This window comes from Mytilus trossulus, chromosome 12 (genome assembly GCF_036588685.1).
Source record: "Mytilus trossulus isolate FHL-02 chromosome 12, PNRI_Mtr1.1.1.hap1, whole genome shotgun sequence".
Taxonomy (NCBI): domain Eukaryota; kingdom Metazoa; phylum Mollusca; class Bivalvia; order Mytilida; family Mytilidae; genus Mytilus; species Mytilus trossulus.
Genome location: NC_086384.1, coordinates 7,745,707 through 7,764,986, shown reverse-complemented (window position 1 = coordinate 7,764,986; position 19,280 = coordinate 7,745,707). Strand labels below are relative to the sequence as shown.

General features: G+C 31.6%; 2 protein-coding genes across 2 annotated transcripts; both read right to left on the bottom strand.

Moving 5' to 3' along the window:
* Positions 1–87: 87 nt before the first annotated feature.
* LOC134691990 (carbonyl reductase [NADPH] 3-like) lies at positions 88–9,232 on the bottom strand. Its single transcript, XM_063552306.1, has 8 exons — positions 9,094–9,232; positions 7,193–7,274; positions 6,128–6,306; positions 5,289–5,392; positions 4,429–4,557; positions 3,051–3,192; positions 2,585–2,648; positions 88–1,144 (listed from the first exon to the last, which is right to left on the bottom strand). Exons 1-8 carry the CDS (start codon positions 9,112–9,114, stop codon positions 1,047–1,049), a joined length of 819 nt encoding a protein of 272 aa, XP_063408376.1. The 5' UTR covers positions 9,115–9,232; the 3' UTR covers positions 88–1,046.
* Positions 9,233–13,023: 3,791 nt separating this feature from the next.
* On the bottom strand, positions 13,024–17,420 carry LOC134693282 (uncharacterized). The gene is made up of 4 exons (XM_063554027.1): positions 17,187–17,420; positions 15,669–15,881; positions 14,930–15,045; positions 13,024–13,279 (listed from the first exon to the last, which is right to left on the bottom strand). Exons 1-4 carry the CDS (start codon positions 17,227–17,229, stop codon positions 13,157–13,159), a joined length of 495 nt encoding a protein of 164 aa, XP_063410097.1. The 5' UTR covers positions 17,230–17,420; the 3' UTR covers positions 13,024–13,156.
* Between the last annotated feature and the right edge of the window lie 1,860 nt (positions 17,421–19,280).

Sequence of the window (19,280 nt, the reverse complement as noted above, 5' to 3'; positions counted from 1 at the left end):
AGTTTAGTAATACTCATAAGAATCTCTACAATTATTGAAGCACTAAACATCGATAACAAAAGAAGTAATCGATTAAAACAATATTGCAATACAATTTTTACGAATTGAATGGCTCTAAAAAACAAAAACAAAAAAACAAAAGTGATACATATGAAAAAAATCGAAAATATATTATTTCCAAGGTGCCTGACTAAAAGTCGTTTTTGGTTGTATGATAATAAATGACATGACAACGACCAGACGTGGCATAGTATTTATACATCCCCACAACAAACCAAAAAACACAAGTACAAATCTGAGAGTACGATTATTGACAACTATTTCAAAGCCAATAACAACTAATTACAATGAATTATCCATCTTAGACTATTAATTCTGTTAGACTAAAGAATTTTATAAATATACCATGCCAAAAACCCTATCACATATCAAATTAATAACTTCTTGTGAGAATGACAAAGAATCATATAACCGATGTAATTTTGTTTTGATAAGCTATATAAACATGATTAAGAAAGAAATAATTGTGATACCAAACTTGCGTCTAGTACACAATTATCATACCATCACATCGAAATTCCGTTAACAAGCAAATAAAGAACTGTTATATCAGTCATGAAATTCATCTGTCTATTTATTTTTGATTTTAATATTAGCTTAAATATATGTTGGTAAGGTTTGCTTAAAAAGACGGCTTAATATAAATCAATGAGATGTGAAATTGTATATATTTCTAGTTAATTAAGGTATTTTTGTGGTCGATCTCAATTCTTTAAAATGAATTTGAAATTTTATTCACACGTTTAAGTGTTACTGTGTTGCTCTAAAGACTTAAGGAGTTCTCAGTACATCATATTCACACAGATATCATGTAGTGATATGGTAGTGACATTTCTTTTATACAATTTTATGGTTAGAAAATTCAAATATTTACTGAATATTGTAAATTGTATTGCCTTTAGAAAAATAAATATCAAGTAATATAAATTAAATAAATAGTTTAACAACGAACTCATACAATACAAAAGGTTGAATTATTTGTACTTTTATCCCCAATTCTGAATTGTTCGCTCCGACACAAAATCGCCTTTAGGACTTGTAGTTCCTGATGGTAGTAATGCTAAGTACACTGGTGTATCAGCTCCTAAAATAGAAATACACGAGAAAAGTTTCTGCAAACAGACGTTTTTCTCGCTTGAATTGTTTTACATTGTCTTATCGGGGTCTTTTATAGCTGACTATATGCGGTATGGGCTTTGCTCATTGTTGAAGGCCGTACGGTGACCTATAATTGTTAATGTTTGTGTCATTTTGGTCTTTTGTGGATAGTTGTATCATTGGCAATCATACCGCATCTTCTTTTTTATACGTTCTGTTGAACATATTACAATCTTCTTAAAATTATGTGTTTGACCCAGATAAATACTTTTACTAGTATCTTATATTTCACTTTTGTTGAATGGTTTGCTTTTATGGATTGTAAAATAGACAATTATCTGAAATACGGTGTGGTGTTTGTCTTTTTAGAAGCTAATCGGTTTATTATTGGAATATGGAGATAGTATTTAATACATTTCGTGCGTCAAATGCAATTTTCCGTCATCAGTAATAACTTAAAGATAAAAAATAGAAAACAACACGTTTAATATTTCCAATGCGCTTTTCAGTATTTACCTTTATCAGGAACGCTCAAAGCCAAACATTTGCATTCCGAAGATTTATAGGTACTGAAACCGTTGAAGAGACATATGACAAAAATATCTAAAATTGATTGCCAACTTGATCGTCTAAAGTCAACTTTGACTGATGGAGATGAAATCTTAGTTTCTTAATAATTTCAAAATTTTTAAACGGACAATTTTTGGAAATGTTTGTTATATTATGTCAGTACCGACGTACTGACTACTGAGCTGATGATACCCTCGGGGACTGATAGGTCAAAGTTATGTATAGAAAACCATGACCTCTTTTGAAAGTTTTGAATTAAAATGTATATGAAATAAAATGAAATGTTAATTTTGATATGAAGATAAGGAGATGTCGTATGATTGCCAGTGAGAAAACCATTCATCCGACTTCAAATGAAATTGATACAAAAAGGATGACACACTAAAGCTTTCAACAATGAGCACAATTTATATAGCTTATTATACTAGATTTGTATATATGGCTTCGAACATTACAAAATGTGAAAAAAATCGAAACTAGAAAAAGCAAAGTCACGATTTCTGATAAAACAACAAACATTAAAAAACCAATTTAAAGCTTTCATGATCTATTTCTTACTTTACACATGTGTTTTATTTTCCGTTGCAATGCTATGATGGCTCGGTGGGATAGTTATATCTTATACCATCATACCACATCTCCTTAATTTAATGTATACTAGTTTGGTGATATTTTCTTCATTGATTATACATTTTCAAATGGACTCAATTGAGGCAATTGTGATATTTTGAACGTATTACGAAATTTGAATTAATGTTATAACAAAAAAAGTCATGTATGAATAATAGTTAAATTGTTAAAAAATTATATACATATCTTAAGTCATGACTTAACATAAACAGTGTGTATATGTTACCTTCCGTTATTGTCTTTGGACCTTTATGTAATGTCATATCTGTCGCAACATAGCCAGGACAACACTGTTAAGATGAAAAATATAAACTTAATTTAATTTGTTGCAAAAAAGGAACAGTCTCGTTTCTAAGGTTAAAGAAGTATTTTGTAATGTAGTTGTCACCTTACAACAAGTGTCAAGGTCAAGACCAGGAAGGATCTTAAGTGCATCTCAAATTTTAACACAGTAAAGGAAAGGACAACATAAATTATGTAATGAAATTATAATTTAAGTCTGTTATGTATTACACTTTTGAATAAGGGTAACAAGTATACTGTTTTGTCTGAATCTATATGGCAATCATATAGTTTTCAAATAAAATTGTCTAAAATTATTTAAATATCTGAACATATTTATTTTTTGTATTTTAAAACCTTTTTGTACACTTGTATATATCAGAGAAATCAATTTATCTTAGAAGACTTACAGCATTAACGACAATATCTTCCCTGGGATCTGTGTTTAATTCTCTTTGTTGAATGAACGTCATAACAGTTACTCCAAGTTTTGACATTCCATAAGGCTTCAAAAAGAATCCTTGTTTTTCATGGTCATCATTTTGTGCAGCACTAAAGTAATGTACAATTCATTTCATTAGCAACCGAATGCAGATTCATATATTAACAAGAGAATCTTCAATTCAAAACCACTTGTATAACATTTAAACATAGCTTCCAATAAAATATCAATACAACAAATATATCTATCATGTTGGACAATAATAAAACAACAAATTGTGAAAGCAATTATATTGTGGTAATTTCTTATAATATGCGAAAATGTAACCTTATATATATCTGTATAGTATTAAAACTGAACGTACAGTTAGATTATCTGCTGGAACCGATTACTGCATGTTAAATGTCTTAAATGGTGGTTGATTAGCCATCGCTACTTAGAAGCAGTTTGACGACCTTTATGTGTCTGACTGATATAGCATTGTTAAAGAATAACGCTCGGCATACATATTTTACGGTAAAAAGCAACACCTTGTCATCGTAAAATCTTCCCAGATTATACAACATACTAAATCAATCTATCATCAACTAAATAATGATACGCAAGATTCTTCGAGCACTGCATTTTCTATAATTAGGAAGAAATCCAAATTGCGAGTGTTACCGAGTAGTACTGATGAAATACATAATGAATAGAATGAATGGGGGCGTTACCGATCTGGGGAACTTTTTTTTATATACAATATTCGCAAACAAAAACATACATTAAAATGACTTGACTTATATAACATTCAAAACATATGACTAAATTATATTCATGGCTAAAAAGATCCGTGGCTTTTCTTTCATAAATTATGCGTCGGTACAAAAAATCATTTAATTAAAATTTGTACAGACCTGACCAACATAATACGTTTTAAGGAGTCCAAATACATTGACGAAACTAATGAATAGCGATAAATAAATTAATCTTTTTCTACTTTTGATGAACACAAACTTCAAGCTGTTGCATGTTTCTTTGTGATTCATTATTGTTTATTTCCAAATGAAACCGCATAGACGATCTTGTGGGAGAGTGCTCTCCATGAGTGTGGGATTAAACCAAAGACTAGAAAATTTGTATTTGCTGCTTTTCTGTGACTTCTTTATAGAAATATTGAATGCACATACAGCCATGATCTGTATTCTTATATATGCATGATTCCTAAAGATAATACTGAATATATCACAAATGATGAAGAGATATATGCGCGTTCATTACAACATAAAAAGAAATGCGGGTTAACAATACCGTACCTCAAACCTTATTTATAATTTACTTATAACAAGTCAAACTATGATACCTACTCAATAAACTGTTGAATTAAAGCAGTCAATTCATCCATAGTTATGTTTGGCTGTTTGAACTTTGACCTCATCTCTTCACTGCACTTACTTATTGCTTCTTGCGAAGCCATGCTGGACACATTAACTACCCTGTAAAATTTGCATATTTTTTAAAACAATAAGTTAATTTTCCTTGATTCATAATTAGAAAGTTTTATAAAATCATAAATTGAATACAGTTAATGTTTATAAAGTTTTCCCCACACATGATTAACTATGACTAATCAAATATGCCAAAAAGCATATGTTACTGATTACAAACGACGATACTAAACTATTTGTCTGATATATTTCTGCACATTAACAAACCTTCGCAACGTTTTTTTTAAATCCGACGGCCGTATTTTTTTTTCGAAATGCATGTCTGCTCTTTTCGATCAGACCACAATTTCTAAATTCTTGACTTTCACCCGGGTCGTCTCACGTTTTCAATAATATTTGTCTTTTCTTCTTTTCAAATATGTCATTTTCTGTACTTCTCTTGGTTTTTTTTTATCTTTGACTTCTTCCTGGTAGCGTGGACATGGCAGATGTTGATCCATGATTCAAAAAATGGAGATAGGGATAGGCTCCCAAACTAGATAAAGTTTTGAGTTGAGTATGTTGATATAATAGATAAATAAAATTGAGAATGGAAATGGGGAATGTGTCAAAGAGACAACAACCCGACCAAATAAAAAAACAACAGCAGAAGGTCACCAACAGGTCAACAAACCATACATGTAGCTCCATAAGGAGGAGGCAGGCATTTCGTCATCATAAATCCGCCTCTGCATGACACTGCCTATGAAACACGAAGGCTTTCATGTCTGTATAATTACCTAGCATGTGGCTTTAGAAGAGGAAACAAAGTATTACAAACATTCAAGGTACCAAAGTAATTTGTCCCACATGTCGTTGTAGCCCGCTGGCCAATAGTTCCTACCTGAAAAAATACGTCTAGAAGATATATTACACCACTATAGCACTTATATTCTGTACTTTGTTTTCTTGTGAAGTAGATTAAATGTATTGTCCTAGACGGTGTTAAATGCGTTGCTTTCTAAGCCAACATCATAAATTTTGTAGGTGTAAAATAATCTACATTACATTCCAGTCTCAATGAATAAGCTGACAGTTATGTAATAATAATGTGTCATTACTGTTTAATTGCTTTGTACGTATATTGTTTTTCTTTAACATTCTTTTGTTTAGATTTGAATTTGAATTATGGTCAAGAATAGAGCAGACAATATAGCCAAAAGGAAATTTGGTTTCAATGAATAGAAACCAATTTAGTGTCCAGAAAGGGGCTGCATATAACGACAAAAGTATTTGCCAGAATAATTGCCGTTTTTCGGTGGCAAAGATAATTCCAACATGATATTAGTTTACATGAGAAAATACGGTACTTGATTAAGTTCCTCTACTGTTTTGATAAGAGCTTACCCTTATTTTGTGTTGGTCAGTGCTTTTCTTTGAATTGTTTGTCAAAACTTTATAAGTTAACCATTGGTCCAATAGGTAGTAAGGTATATGCTTGAACAATGGCATTTACTCAAAGTTAAGTAATATATAATGATTTGAATATCAAGATTTGGACACCAACCTTCTTTCATTTAGCTTTGACAATGCGTTTTGTAAAAACACGTATAAAGAATATAATAATGTAAATAGATACCTTGTTAGAAATTCCAGCATTGTTTACCAAGATATCAATCCCTCCATAATTATCCTTGACAAAATTCTTTAGTTTGGTAATTGAACTCGAGTCGTCAATATCGAGAGTATAATATTTAGGTGAAAGTCCTTTCTCCTGTAGTCGAGCTACTGCAGCTTTACATCTCTCCTCGGACCGACCTGTAAAATGTAAAGACTTTCACAAGTATTATAGTACACAATCCACTGTTCTTTGATTCACTGTGTGTGTCTTCTATTCTTCTGGCGATTATTTGTTTAAATATTTAGCATAAAATGGCTCATTCAGCAGACTGGTGTCTTGCAATACACTGAGGTGTGATAATTTATCCTCATGATTCTATAAAATGTGTGAATAAATTGAACACTATAGACGTATCGAAGGACTGCAATCAACTGCAAGTTTAAATAAATAAAAAACAAATAAAGGAGAAATAGGCAACAAAAACCAGCAAAGAAAGATCAGATGTGATATTGGACAACTGCTGTCGATGCTTCTGACTATGAATTTACATATGACGGTGTTATAGTTAAAAAATACTTTAATACGGAAATGTATTATATATAACAATGTCAAGTGTATAACAAAATGCAAGCAGTTATTTCCCACCCAATATTCAAATATCGCTTGCTGTACTCATCAGTAGAATCGATAGAAAAATCGATGATTTTTCATAGTATCAAATGTTACTTAATCAAGTAACGACAGAAAAACACTCAATTAGTGGCCATGATATATATTTTCACTTTCCAACATATCTATTAATATCAATGAGTTTAGTTGACCCGACTTATAATAACTGAAAGATGAATGGGTATGTTTAATGTTTTATAGTTTTTTATATTATTTATTACACTGTCGTATACTTAAAAGGGGAACTACGATTTATCTAAATTTTTGAAAGGAAGCAGCGCGTGTTTGTCTGTTTATTATTTTTTTTAGCTATGGCGTTGTCAGTTTATTTTCGACTTATGAGTTTGTATGTCCCTCTGGTATGTTTCGCCTCTCTTTTGTTACTTATACCATCATCCTATCATATGTAAGTACCTGTTAGAATGACGTCCCCTTCAAACTGTTTACACAAGGATTCGACAATGGCAAATCCTATTCCTTTGTTTGCACCAGTCACCTGTAAATTCAAAGCAACATTTACTGCGTTCCCTCGTTAATTGTCCAAGACAGTGTATACAAAGTATCATTAACTCTATGATTGTTAGTGTTTCGGTGTTTTTAATATACCATTCTAAAACTCGCCGTTAATAAGTTCAAATTTTATTTAAGAAGCTGGCGTACTAAATTATAATCCTGGTACCTTTGATAACTATTCCCATTGCCTCAGTAAAAGTTAACCTATGCAGTATTTCTGTTAATCTTTTGTATCACCTTTTGTTCATATAACTCCTCAAGCATCTACAAATCCTTGACCTTCTAACGTTTGGGTTTGGCTTTGAAAGCACAAAGTTAATAAAATGTTATTTTCATTTATTCATGTTTCCTTAGAGAGATCATTTAGATTCGGGGAGATTTAAACTATTTCATTAATTTACGTAAACTTTTCCATGCAAATGCATTGCTTAACTCTTCATTCAGTAACCCCATTGGAGACATTAAGGTTTCAACATTCTCAGGCAAAGTTGAGTTCAGATTGATTTGGATATTTGATGGGGTCCTTTTGATCATATTTATAGCTCTTCAACTGTCCCGTGTCTTATACGTCCTTAGCATCCAAATATTTGGCTGTGGTCATTCCTGGTGAATGAAGGTAAATACAATAAGGCTTCGAACGTATGAAATTTATAACGTGTTGTTTCCATTTTGTAACTAATAAAATGTAGAATAATAAAATTACAGTTGTTTTTGAGTCATACATAATTGAAAAGAATATCTTGGTTAAAAAATTATTTCTACCACAAAACTTCGAAATAAGCGAAGTTCGTTGTCGCCGTGAATAGCCAAAACATGTTAAGTTCATTACTAAAATTCGACCCCCCCCCTCTTTTGGAGCGATTAACCAAACTCGACCCAGCATTCCCGTTGTAGTATGGAACCTTGTAGTTTCGTGTTAGAGTTATCACTTAAACACAAGTAATTATCTGGAAATAATTGGTAAATCCTTAAAAAAGACAAATGAACATTTGATTATTTATATGAATAAATTGGATATCAATCTAGCAATTACATATTATAATTTAAATTAGGAATTATACTATTCGGACAATCTAAGGAAAAATTGCCATCCATTTAATGTATATCTGTTTACAAAAGAATTCATTCAATTAACTTCAGATGTAAAAATAAAGATCAATAAAGATTTTTTTTCTAATTTTACTTAAGTAAACTAAAGTATAATATATTGCAGTTGTGTGTAAAGTTCTAACAACATTTGTTTCTTTAATTATGTTTATATCTGAGGTTCGTATACTCGACAAATAATCTAAAACTCAATCAATAGTCAGACACTTTCAAACCACAAAATTATGTAATTGATATCGTATATATACACCATGTACCACCATGTACATGGTACATATAGTTTTTAAAATAGATATCTGAAACTATTTGAAATCTATTTCCTTAATTTGGAAAGTGTATTTGAAATATGATGTGTGTACAACAACACGTGTTTATAATATGTGACTAATATATATACAATCGATATCAACTCTTACTGTAAACAAAATTCCTATAATTATTGAATTTTGCAGTATTTTTAGACTTTAAATATAAACTAGATTTATACATGTTATACGGATTTCACTTAGAATTAATGTATAATTTAGAGCATATTATTTTTATTAAAGTAGGAATAACTGATAACTATCAATATTATGTAAATGTTAACAGCTATTGAATGCACACGTAAGAAAAGTAGACAAATGTATTATATAAACACTACCTCCTATTCAAATAGAAAGTATATAAATTATTTTATATATTTAGATACTTACAATTGCAACGCGTGTAGTCATCGCTCTGCTTTCTTTCTTTTTATCTCGAAACACGTGTTGAAAATTAAAGTTTGAAAGAGATAATACTATGTATCATTCAGTTATCGTACATTTTTTCCTTTACGTTAACTTAGCTACTAGCTACATTATTTTCATTCACTTTGAACCGGAAGTGATTATAATTGTTTTATTCAATCAAAAAAAACTACAAAGCTTAACATTAAACAATACAATACAATTTAACTTTGGAACTTGACTACTAAAAAGAATCATATAAATGTTATTATTCTAAAGAATAAAATATGAAATATAGGGTAATCAAATTATACCAGTCATGCAATTATAAATAGCATAATATTTATCGAATGTATATAATTTTTATCGGTAATTTGTACATTTTCCCTTTGATGTGTACTCGCTGATAATGTCAGTGTCAGTGGACTGATCGTGATATAAAATATATTGGGTTATAAAAATGAAGATGTGGTATGATTGCCAATGAGACAGCTATGCACAAAATACCAAAATGACACAAACATTAACAAATATAGGTCACCGTACGGCTTCAACAATGAGCAAAGCCCATACCGCATAGTCAGCTATAAAAGGCCCCGATAAGATAAGTCCGCAAATGACATGCGCGATTGCAACGAGTTAGGATCTACTTTCCCCCCTTCATTCACAAAATTGCCCATGCATTTTTAGCAGAAACGCACGAGATTTTTGGCGAATGAAACACTTGACATTGTTTGAAACTTTACAAGTCAGTTTAGCCTTTTTGAACGATTGTTGTGAAAATGTGAACAGAAAGTGCATGAAAAACCCGAAAGACTTTTAAAAAAAATAACGTTATGTGAAGTACAACTAACATATCGTCCAGTGCTGAGTTTTTACTCAAACAATACCAATACTCAGCCTGGTGCTGTTCCAAGTAGTTTTCTTTTTCTGTTTCTTGTGTAATCACTTTAAAGGTAGGTCAGTAGCGTTGTTTTTTTTTTTGCGATTATGAATGGAATGTGAACGTGGTTGATAGTTTAGATTATTTGTACCGATAACCGCTACGAATTTCAGCTTACAGTGACTTTAGGATAAATTTTAAAAAGTAGGGTAACCGGAGGCACCAAACTATAAAAATCTGCTTTGACCAGAATTGTAGCCTTTATCAAGGGATGACTGTGACCCGGGTCGCCTACCCCTAAATTTTCTTTTGAAATTAAAGGTAACCGCAGGGCCTTTGAACTCCAACATGTCCAAGTTTCATATTTCTTGTCCGTGTTGAAAATAAATGATCATGACTTTTAAAAACAAAGAATTATATGCCAAAGGTTTAGTGACGTCTATTAAAATGTTTAAAATAATTATAAAGTCGACAGGAAATGAGCTTTTCATATAATTTACAGTCAGCTGACATTGCCTCCTGAGTTCTGTATAAAAGAGGGACGAAAGATACCAAAGGGACAGTCAAATTCATAAATCGAAAATAATTTAACAACACCATGGCTAAAAATGAAAAAGACAAACAGAGAAAAAACAGAACACATGACACAACATAGAAAACTAAAGAATAAACAACACGAACCCCACAAAAAACTCAGATCTCAGGTGCTCCGGTAAGCAGATTCTACTTCACGAGTGGAACCCGTCGTGTTGCTTATGTGATAAAAAATCCGGTCAATAGTCTTATTCGGTATGTTACATTCATGAAAGGGAAGGGGATTGTAGTTACGACGTAAGGAACACATCATTTGTGAAACAGTTAACGGTCAACCCAATCGTGATGTCGTCCGAAATATTTACGAAGGGATGATTCCAACTTCACCATTTGGAACTCTAGGTGCAATAGCTTCCTTGTAAACAGCAACCCTCTATTAAGAAAAACATAATAGGAAATGCAAGCACGGGAATATCGTATCAATTGGGAGATATATACCCCGTATGCAGGTTCTGCTGGAGTGTTGCTTCTTAGAAATGGAAAGTTCACAATTGGAAAGATGAAATCATCTCTTTTGTTGTAAGTTTTGTTTTCAACCAACCCTCATTGTCAATTTCTAGATGTAAGTCAAGATATGAGGCCGACTTAACTGTATATGTAGTATCTTGTATCTCTAGTCGATGGGATAGATGCGTTCCACATAGTCACCAAATTTTGAATTTTTTAATGAAAGAACATCATCTTTATAGCTAAAGTAGAGTTAAAGGATATCTTTCTTCCTAAGAAGTTCTTGCATGACGTCAGCCTCATAATAATAAAGAAACAAATCGGCAGGAAAAGGGCACAATTTGTTTCAATTGGAATGCCGACAATCTGTTAAAATAACGTCCTCCGAACGTAACATCATGCTGTCAATCAAGAAATGAAGCATCTTGATAATATCAGTTTCAGAGAATATTTTGTTTGAATCAGAGTGATCCTTTACAATGTAGGATTTATCCCTCCCTAAGACAATATACTTGTATCTACGTTGGCCATTCTTTTTGATAAAGCAAAGCAAAACCAACTCTTTCAATTTGTCTTTTAGTTTGGAATGTGTAATACTAGTGTAAAGAACAGAAAAGTTAAATGTTTTAATACTGTTACAAGATGAAAGAGAGTTAGATTGTATGCAGTGTAAAAGATTTTTGGTATTTTCAAGTATCTGATTCACGCCACCTCTAGAATAGGTTTCACAATAACTTTGAAGCCCGTCTTTGATTGATAATAAAACAGATTGTTAATAATTTAGAAAGCGGTTTCGTGGAGCACTTGGAAGATCCAGCAATATACCGTTGTTTGTAAGGTCACTAGTGTAGTTAAGGTATCCAATACAGTGATGGAAGATCCAGTTCTTCTTCTTTGGTTGAAATTCAAAAGGAACATAGAACAGACCTATAAATGTCTCCTCACAGTGTTTTCTTAAAATTATTTGAAACCAATGTAATTTTATCCACTAAACTAAGTAAAATATAATTATAACATGTCGTTGAACTCAAAATGATAATCGATGAAAAATCTGCTGATTCATATCGTGTCATTCTTATTTCTGACCATCACTTTAATTAATGTTATGTCTGCTTGGTTTGCTTACCAAATTTTGTTTATATAACGAAACTATAAACAAATGCCATAAAAATGACATCGGAGGTCAAGCTAGCTATCAAATCAAATTCTGGACTTCCATGTTTTGAAATAAGTTAATATATAAAATATAGTTGTTTCTTCCTTCTTGTGTACATTTATAAGTATATTTGTCTTGAATATTCTATTACTTCTAAAAATTAATTTCCCTTTGGGATCAACTTATTTTGAATACATAAATGAACATTTGAAAATGTCTTTTAATGATTTGTAAAATAATTTATGCAATAATTACATTGTAATGTAAGCAAGTCATTAGAAACTGTCTTCATTAATGTTTTATGCAATTTTGACATTTCATAATTTTATATTACTGATTTATAATGTCCATGATTATGAGAGACAATCAAAAGACCTTCAATTAAATTCTCTAACATTTGTTAATATAATACAATATAGATTAAAGCAATTAATGTGGTGGCCCTTTAAACAAATGTGCATTCCTTCGGTGTTTACTTATGTGTCATTTAGTAGCTTGTGTCGGGTTGTCTCATTGGCAATCATACCATATCTTCATATTTGATAGACTAAATGGAACTAATATCATACCCTCCACCTGAAAGTGTAAATCATTATAGGTCAAAGTACGGACTACAACAAAGGGCAAATTTTGTGTGATAATTTTGAATAATACAAAAATGTATGAATAAATTTCAAAAGATCACATAAGTGAAAGTTTAAACATGTCTTAAGAAATTGGTTTAACAAAATCCTAGTGTTAATTAACTAAACGATGCTAAACGATGCTTTTGTATAACTTTTTCGTTATTTGCAATCACTATTTGTTAATTAATGCTATCTATGCATCCTTTCGCCTTATAATAAATGTTTTATTTATACAGTAAAGACTTTCCAATTGCGTTCGCTATACATTATATCAAATAGATAGTTATTTGTTTATGTATATAAAGTCACAAGTGACTTCTCGACAGTAAATCCTGATGAAATTTAATATTTTGTTGTTTCCAATTTTTTGTCAGCATCGATATCTGAATTTTGTGAGTCGCATCCATAGATGTAACCATCTGAGGTAAATCCTACTTTCTTCAGATATATAATGTACCCAACTAACTGAAAATATACAAAATCCTTTAAAATTAGCATCTAGTTCTAAATGTAATACAATAGTGGTTTATTTCTCCCACTTTTGTGATTGAATTATTCTTTAAACTCAGTGAATACTATTGAAATAAGAAATGAATCATTTTTATTTTCTCCACATGGAATAATTGTTTGGAAGGAAAGAGGTTGCAATGTCTATTTGGATGATTACCTATGTGTTAGTGTTATTGTAATGAAACTAGAAACAACTTTCATACACGTCGGAGGTTTTAACTTAGCTTAAACCATATTTATCTCGCCTTTTTCTTTAGAAAATGCCTGTACAAATTCTTATGAAGAATATAATTTAAATCTGTTAAATATTTGAGTCTGGAAAATAAGGTTTGTACTTTAGTTGAAATCAGTCTAGTATGATTTAATCCTGTGCTTACATCAAATATCATGGATCATTTTATTTTCTCTTAAACTATGAATAAAGAGGTAATTGATTGATGAATAACAATTGTCAAATTGTTTGCGCCTGAAGCGTTTTTTCCTCGTATCTATTATTAGAAACCCAGAAACCCTAATAAGTATATTTTTCTGCGTTTTGCAGTATAGTAGAACAATAATGTATTACAAGGTTCATCAACACTAAGTGTAGTAATGTGTAAAGAATGACCAATGGTCAAAGTTTTCATGGTTTGGCGCAAAATGTATTTCCATGTGTTAAGGTCTTGATTTTAGTCGTGGACGTTCGTAAGTAAAACACGAATTACAAGTGTTTTAATTTATATATAAGTATATTGTAAACAGTGGTTGTTTATATTTAGTATTTGTATTTTCAAGCGCTGGACTTAACGCTTTCTCTGTAAGTGGTGTCGGCATTACCTAGAGTTACGGGTTTCCAAGAATTTTTTTTTATGTTTTATCCTTGGTGGCATTCATCACTAATGACGGAGATAAAGATTCAAAGAATAAAATATTTTATATTTTTTCTGAAATATAGACTAAGATGGACAAATCTGTTCGTCTAATTAGTTACATTTTTGTGTTATGTACTTGTTCTCCTCTTATATATAATGCGTTTCCCTCGGTTTAAGTTTGTTACCCCGATTTTGTTTTTTTGTCCATGGATTTATGAGTTTTGAACAGCGGTATACTACTGTTGCCTTTATTTAGCTCACCTCACCTGAAAGGTCTAGTGAGCATTTCTGATCGATCGTCCGTCGTCGTCTGTTAATTTTTACCAAAATCTTCTCCTCTGAAACTACTGAACCAAATTTAATCAAACTTGGTAACAATCATCAGTAGGGTATCTTGTTTGAAAATTGTGTCCGATGACCACGCCTGCTAACCAACATAGTTTACGTACACTTCCATATGGAATATATATATGAAGAGCGGTGAACTTCGATATTTCTTAGAACCGTGATAGTCAATCAGAAGTCCGAAGTATAATTTATAAAATTTGAAGTGTTTTTATGGTATCGTGACAAAATATTATCTTTTATCTGTTGAACTGGTTTATATTTGTTAGCCAAGAACCTTTATAATTATAGACTAGAATACCTTCATACATGGTACATGTTTTGATCATTTAGAGTGAGCTTATTGACGCTCATATGCTATTTCCTCGTGTTCACACATTTAATCTCAATGAATACATTATTATATTACCTTCAATATTCCTAATAATCCACTGGAAACGCAATAAAAATATCCATCGATCTGCATAATGTCACGTGGTGATAAGTACAATCCAAGAACTGAACAACTAATAATGCACAAAATTCCTATTGAATTAAAATAAATTAAAATAAGGATAATGTAGAACATTGACTGATTAACCTTACAGATTTAAAATATAAGAAAGAGATGTAAATTCTGTTGAATTCACTTTTTCCACTTATTAGGTCGTAACTACTACTGCTGGACTGTTAATCCCCGAGGGTATCATAAGTTAAGTTGTCGGTACTCCTGTTCGATCCTGAAATGAATTATAACTTTTTTCTCCAAATATTCCCTTTTATTTTAGGAAAATAATTATTGATTTACGGATTTATTCAGATTAACTATTTTTATGTTTTGGCTTCAGCTTTGTGTCTGTTAGGTTTTTTTTAACTATCATGCCATGTTCATAGTAGAACTGTCAAAATCAGTTTCATCAAAGAAACACAGAGAATTACTTTATTTCATATACTTATAAATTGATTGAATAGATGTTTTTTTTCCTTATCATTTTAAGTAAAAGAGGGACGAAAGATACCAAAGGGACAATCAAATTCATAAATCTAAAACAAAACAACAACGCCGTGGCTAAAAAATGAAAAAGACAGACAGAAAAACAATAGTACACATGACACAACATAGAAAACTAAAGAATAAACAACACGAAGTAAGATATGGTTTTACTCACCTACTACGAATCCATCGATCAGTATCAATACCCATCGGAAACAGTCACTAAAGCAGAAACTAAGGCAAATGGTGGTGCCTGTACACGTTGTACACCAAGAACAAAATGTATTCAAACAGCAAACAATGTGTGGAAGCAGAAACATTACTGTAATGAACTGGAGACAGACGCACACTGCTTGTGTATAGTAAAAGAATTCAAAGACATATTCTCCTATAATATAAAAATACGGACATGGTTTCAAAAGAGTAAGAACGTTGTTTGTTGAGGGGACTGTTAAAAAATAATGATACATTTTTGATATTGTATGAATTAATAGTTAACACATTGACCTTAAACAGATATAATATGGACATGTCTTTGTTTTCGGTTACTAGAATCGTTTGCATCGAAGACAAGATTCACTAATTTTAAAAACAGAGAATGAAGTATGTCCTTTGAGAACTATCTGTGCTCCTCTTATAATCGAGTTGTTCCTTTATTCTTTACTATCAGTTACAGTAACATTCCAAACGTGCACTTTGAATAAAAGGATATCTCAGATACAGTAAATTCTACCTCATAATTATACTGATATACAGTAAGAAATGAACACTATTGGGTTATTGAGAACAAAATTCAACCCTAAAAAGTTGATTTCAGATTTCCGATTGTGATCTATATGTTTCTATATACAATATTTCAGCAGCGCTTTCCTATGAAAACATCTCCAATCTCCCACGTGATACGATATTCCAGGGCTTGCATTTCCTATTATGATTTCCTTGATAATATATTGCTTTTGACAGAGAAGCTTGTGAATAAAACAATTAAGGTGTAGAATGACTGTTATATAATTTTTCTGTCACGATTGCCAATGTTTATGATTATGGTAACTTCTTCGGAATTCAGTTTTTTGTGATCTACTTTTTATTTTGTTCCACCTGTCGAAGCTATCCATCATCATGATCGACACGACGGTTGCGCCATGTGAGGCAAGACATTTTTACACTCCCGAGTACATGATATTATCAAATTTCAAAAGAACAACAAATATACCATTAACATGGGTTGAAATTTGTGACTTTTACCTCCTTTCTTGGTGTCAGGGAATGTGTGTAGTAGATACTACGTAAGTGATTTATTTGTTAACGGCAATCACCATGAGACATTCGTCGGTCTTTGGTTATCTTTTCTGAATCCTATAATTTTTTTGTAAATTCTCTAAATGCATCAATTTTTCATAAAACAACTATCTATTGAAAGATCTGAACAAAACATTACGGACTTAACTAAATACACTTGCGTTCTTTTCTTTCTATTCCTTTATGTTTCTTAGAATAAGCTGGTACTCGGCTGACTTCTACACTTTATTTTAGTGCTTTGTTTGCTTGAAGTCTTGCTTACATACATCCGTTTTCAAAAGTTTTAAAGGATAAGTATTATTTAGTATTTTTAAAAATAACGTATATTTTTTGCACCATGATTAGCTTGTAATTATTTGAAGATGGCAGGAAATATATAAATAACTCTACCTACCCATGCTTCTCTTTGAATTTAGCAGAACATCCTTTTTCGGCATAAAAGTACAGGAATCACTAGAAGGGAGTAATCTACAAAGATTTGACGTATCACTCCTTTGGTTGAAAGGATCTAGCTTCAACAATCCTATTAACGCCAAAGAGAAACATCCTCCAACTAAAACAAGTAAAACGAACGACAGAATGATACATTTTTGACTATTGCCTTTCGAATTGTGTTCTTTCCTATCTAACTTCATGTTTAAATGTTAGGTACAATTGATATATTATTATTAGAAGACTGTATTTTATCTGTACGGAATGAGATAATTCATCAGTGCAATTAAAGAGGAAGTTAAATAAAAATCTTTTATTTCATGTTTTAGCGGAACACTTCCTTTACATTTTTAAAAAACTATCCACAATAAAATGAATAAGTATTGTTTCATAAATATCTTAATTCAGAGGGAGATATTGACCTATTTGTTATACGCATTTAGAAGAGCTTACAAATATCTTGACACAACCAATATAATTGTGGAACATTTCCCTTAGTGGAACCAATGTTAATCCACAAAAATTTATCAATGACACATACATGAAAGCAACGTCTTAAAGACTTTCATACCATCCAACAACTATCCAACCACTGTCTTATCATAGAAAATGACTGAAAATATAATAATAATGTAAGAATATTTTCAATACAGAAAATAACATACTTATTTATACACATATATCAGGAAAAAAGTGTATTGCAAAATTTTTCTAACTGAAGATGAAAAAGAAACATTTTAGTGAATTTCATTAAATATTAAGAAGCATATACTGGCATATTATACGCATTATGAACAAATCCATGATAATGAACATTAAGGCAGGGTTAATCCGTAATAAAAGTGCCATTTAGGTTTCAGACTGGTAATATTATGTAACTAATGATATTTTACCACGTTTGTGATATCACATTAATTTCTTCTGTCTGCTAAGTACCGAACGTGACCTATTCTCGAATACGACTGTTATACCGAGTGTTAGGAATTGCACATGAGGTGTTCCCGCTACCGCTCGATTGTACACGACGTCACCGTTGTTGTGACGTTAGCTATTCAGAGTTTCAATACAAGTATCATTGTAAGCAGACGTTTTTATTTCTAAGACTTAATTTGTGTCCGATACAACCACTCTACGATATTGGTGCCGAGACCAGGATGAAGCTACGTTCGATACGAGCAGGACATAGAAGTGCAGTTTCCAGACTGATAAAGAAATTTGAAGACGTTCAACAGGAAGAAGATGAACCATTGACACAGAAGATTTGTCAAACATATTGGATAGTCTGAAACGGAAGCAAGAAATATTACGCAAGTTAGATGAGGACTTAGTACAGGAACTGGACGACGGAGATATTGAAACAGAGATCGTTGAAGCAGATGAGTATGCATTTAACTTAGAAGGTAAACTTCGTCAAGTCAAAAAATTTATCGTAGTCAAAAATACATCGTTGAATACACACGCAGAAAGTTTTACTCCACGCATAGAAACTACTCAACCCGTTCATACTATAAACTCTTCACATACAGAACACCAGAACAACTCAAATTATCGTTTGTCAAATCCATCCTTTAGCTCAACTAGTGAATACAACAAACTACCCAAGTTGAATCTCCCTACTTTCGATGTCCAGAGATATACTTAAATGGCAGTCATTTTGGGACTCATTTGAGACAACCGTACATACGAACCCAACCTTAAGCAACGTCCAAAAATTCAATTATTTGAAATCGTTACTTCACGATGAAGCTCTGAAATCAGTGACAGGTTAAGCGCTCACTAATGCAAACTATGAAAAGGCAATTTCCCTATTACAAGAAAGATATGGTCAGCAACATAAAATTTCACAGAGGTATATGCAGGAACTTATTGATATAGCGTCGCCTAGGTACACACTTTTCAACCTCCGACATTTTTATGACAACATTGAAATTTACATAAGAAGTTTATAATCACTAGGACAAACTGATGATTCATACGGAGCGCTGTTAGTGCCAATAATATTGAACAAACTACCAGGGGAAATTCGAAAAAAACCTTGCAAGAGAATTTGGGTCCA

Excerpts from the sequence above, each read along its gene's own strand:
- LOC134691990 (XM_063552306.1), bottom strand. The coding sequence starts at position 9,114 with ATGACTACACGCGTTGCAATT. Across the intron at positions 7,275-9,093 it reads TGACTACACGCGTTGCAATT|GTGACTGGTGCAAACAAAGG; the intron begins GTAAGTATCTAA and ends TTGAATTTACAG. Across the intron at positions 6,307-7,192 it reads AGGGGACGTCATTCTAACAG|GTCGGTCCGAGGAGAGATGT; the intron begins GTACTTACATAT and ends TACATTTTACAG.
- LOC134693282 (XM_063554027.1), bottom strand. The coding sequence starts at position 17,229 with ATGCCGAAAAAGGATGTTCTGCTAAATTCAAAGAGAAGCATGG. Across the intron at positions 15,046-15,668 it reads GATCGATGGATTCGTAGTAG|GAATTTTGTGCATTATTAGT; the intron begins GTGAGTAAAACC and ends TTAATTCAATAG. Across the intron at positions 13,280-14,929 it reads GATTATTAGGAATATTGAAG|TTAGTTGGGTACATTATATA; the intron begins GTAATATAATAA and ends GTATATTTTCAG.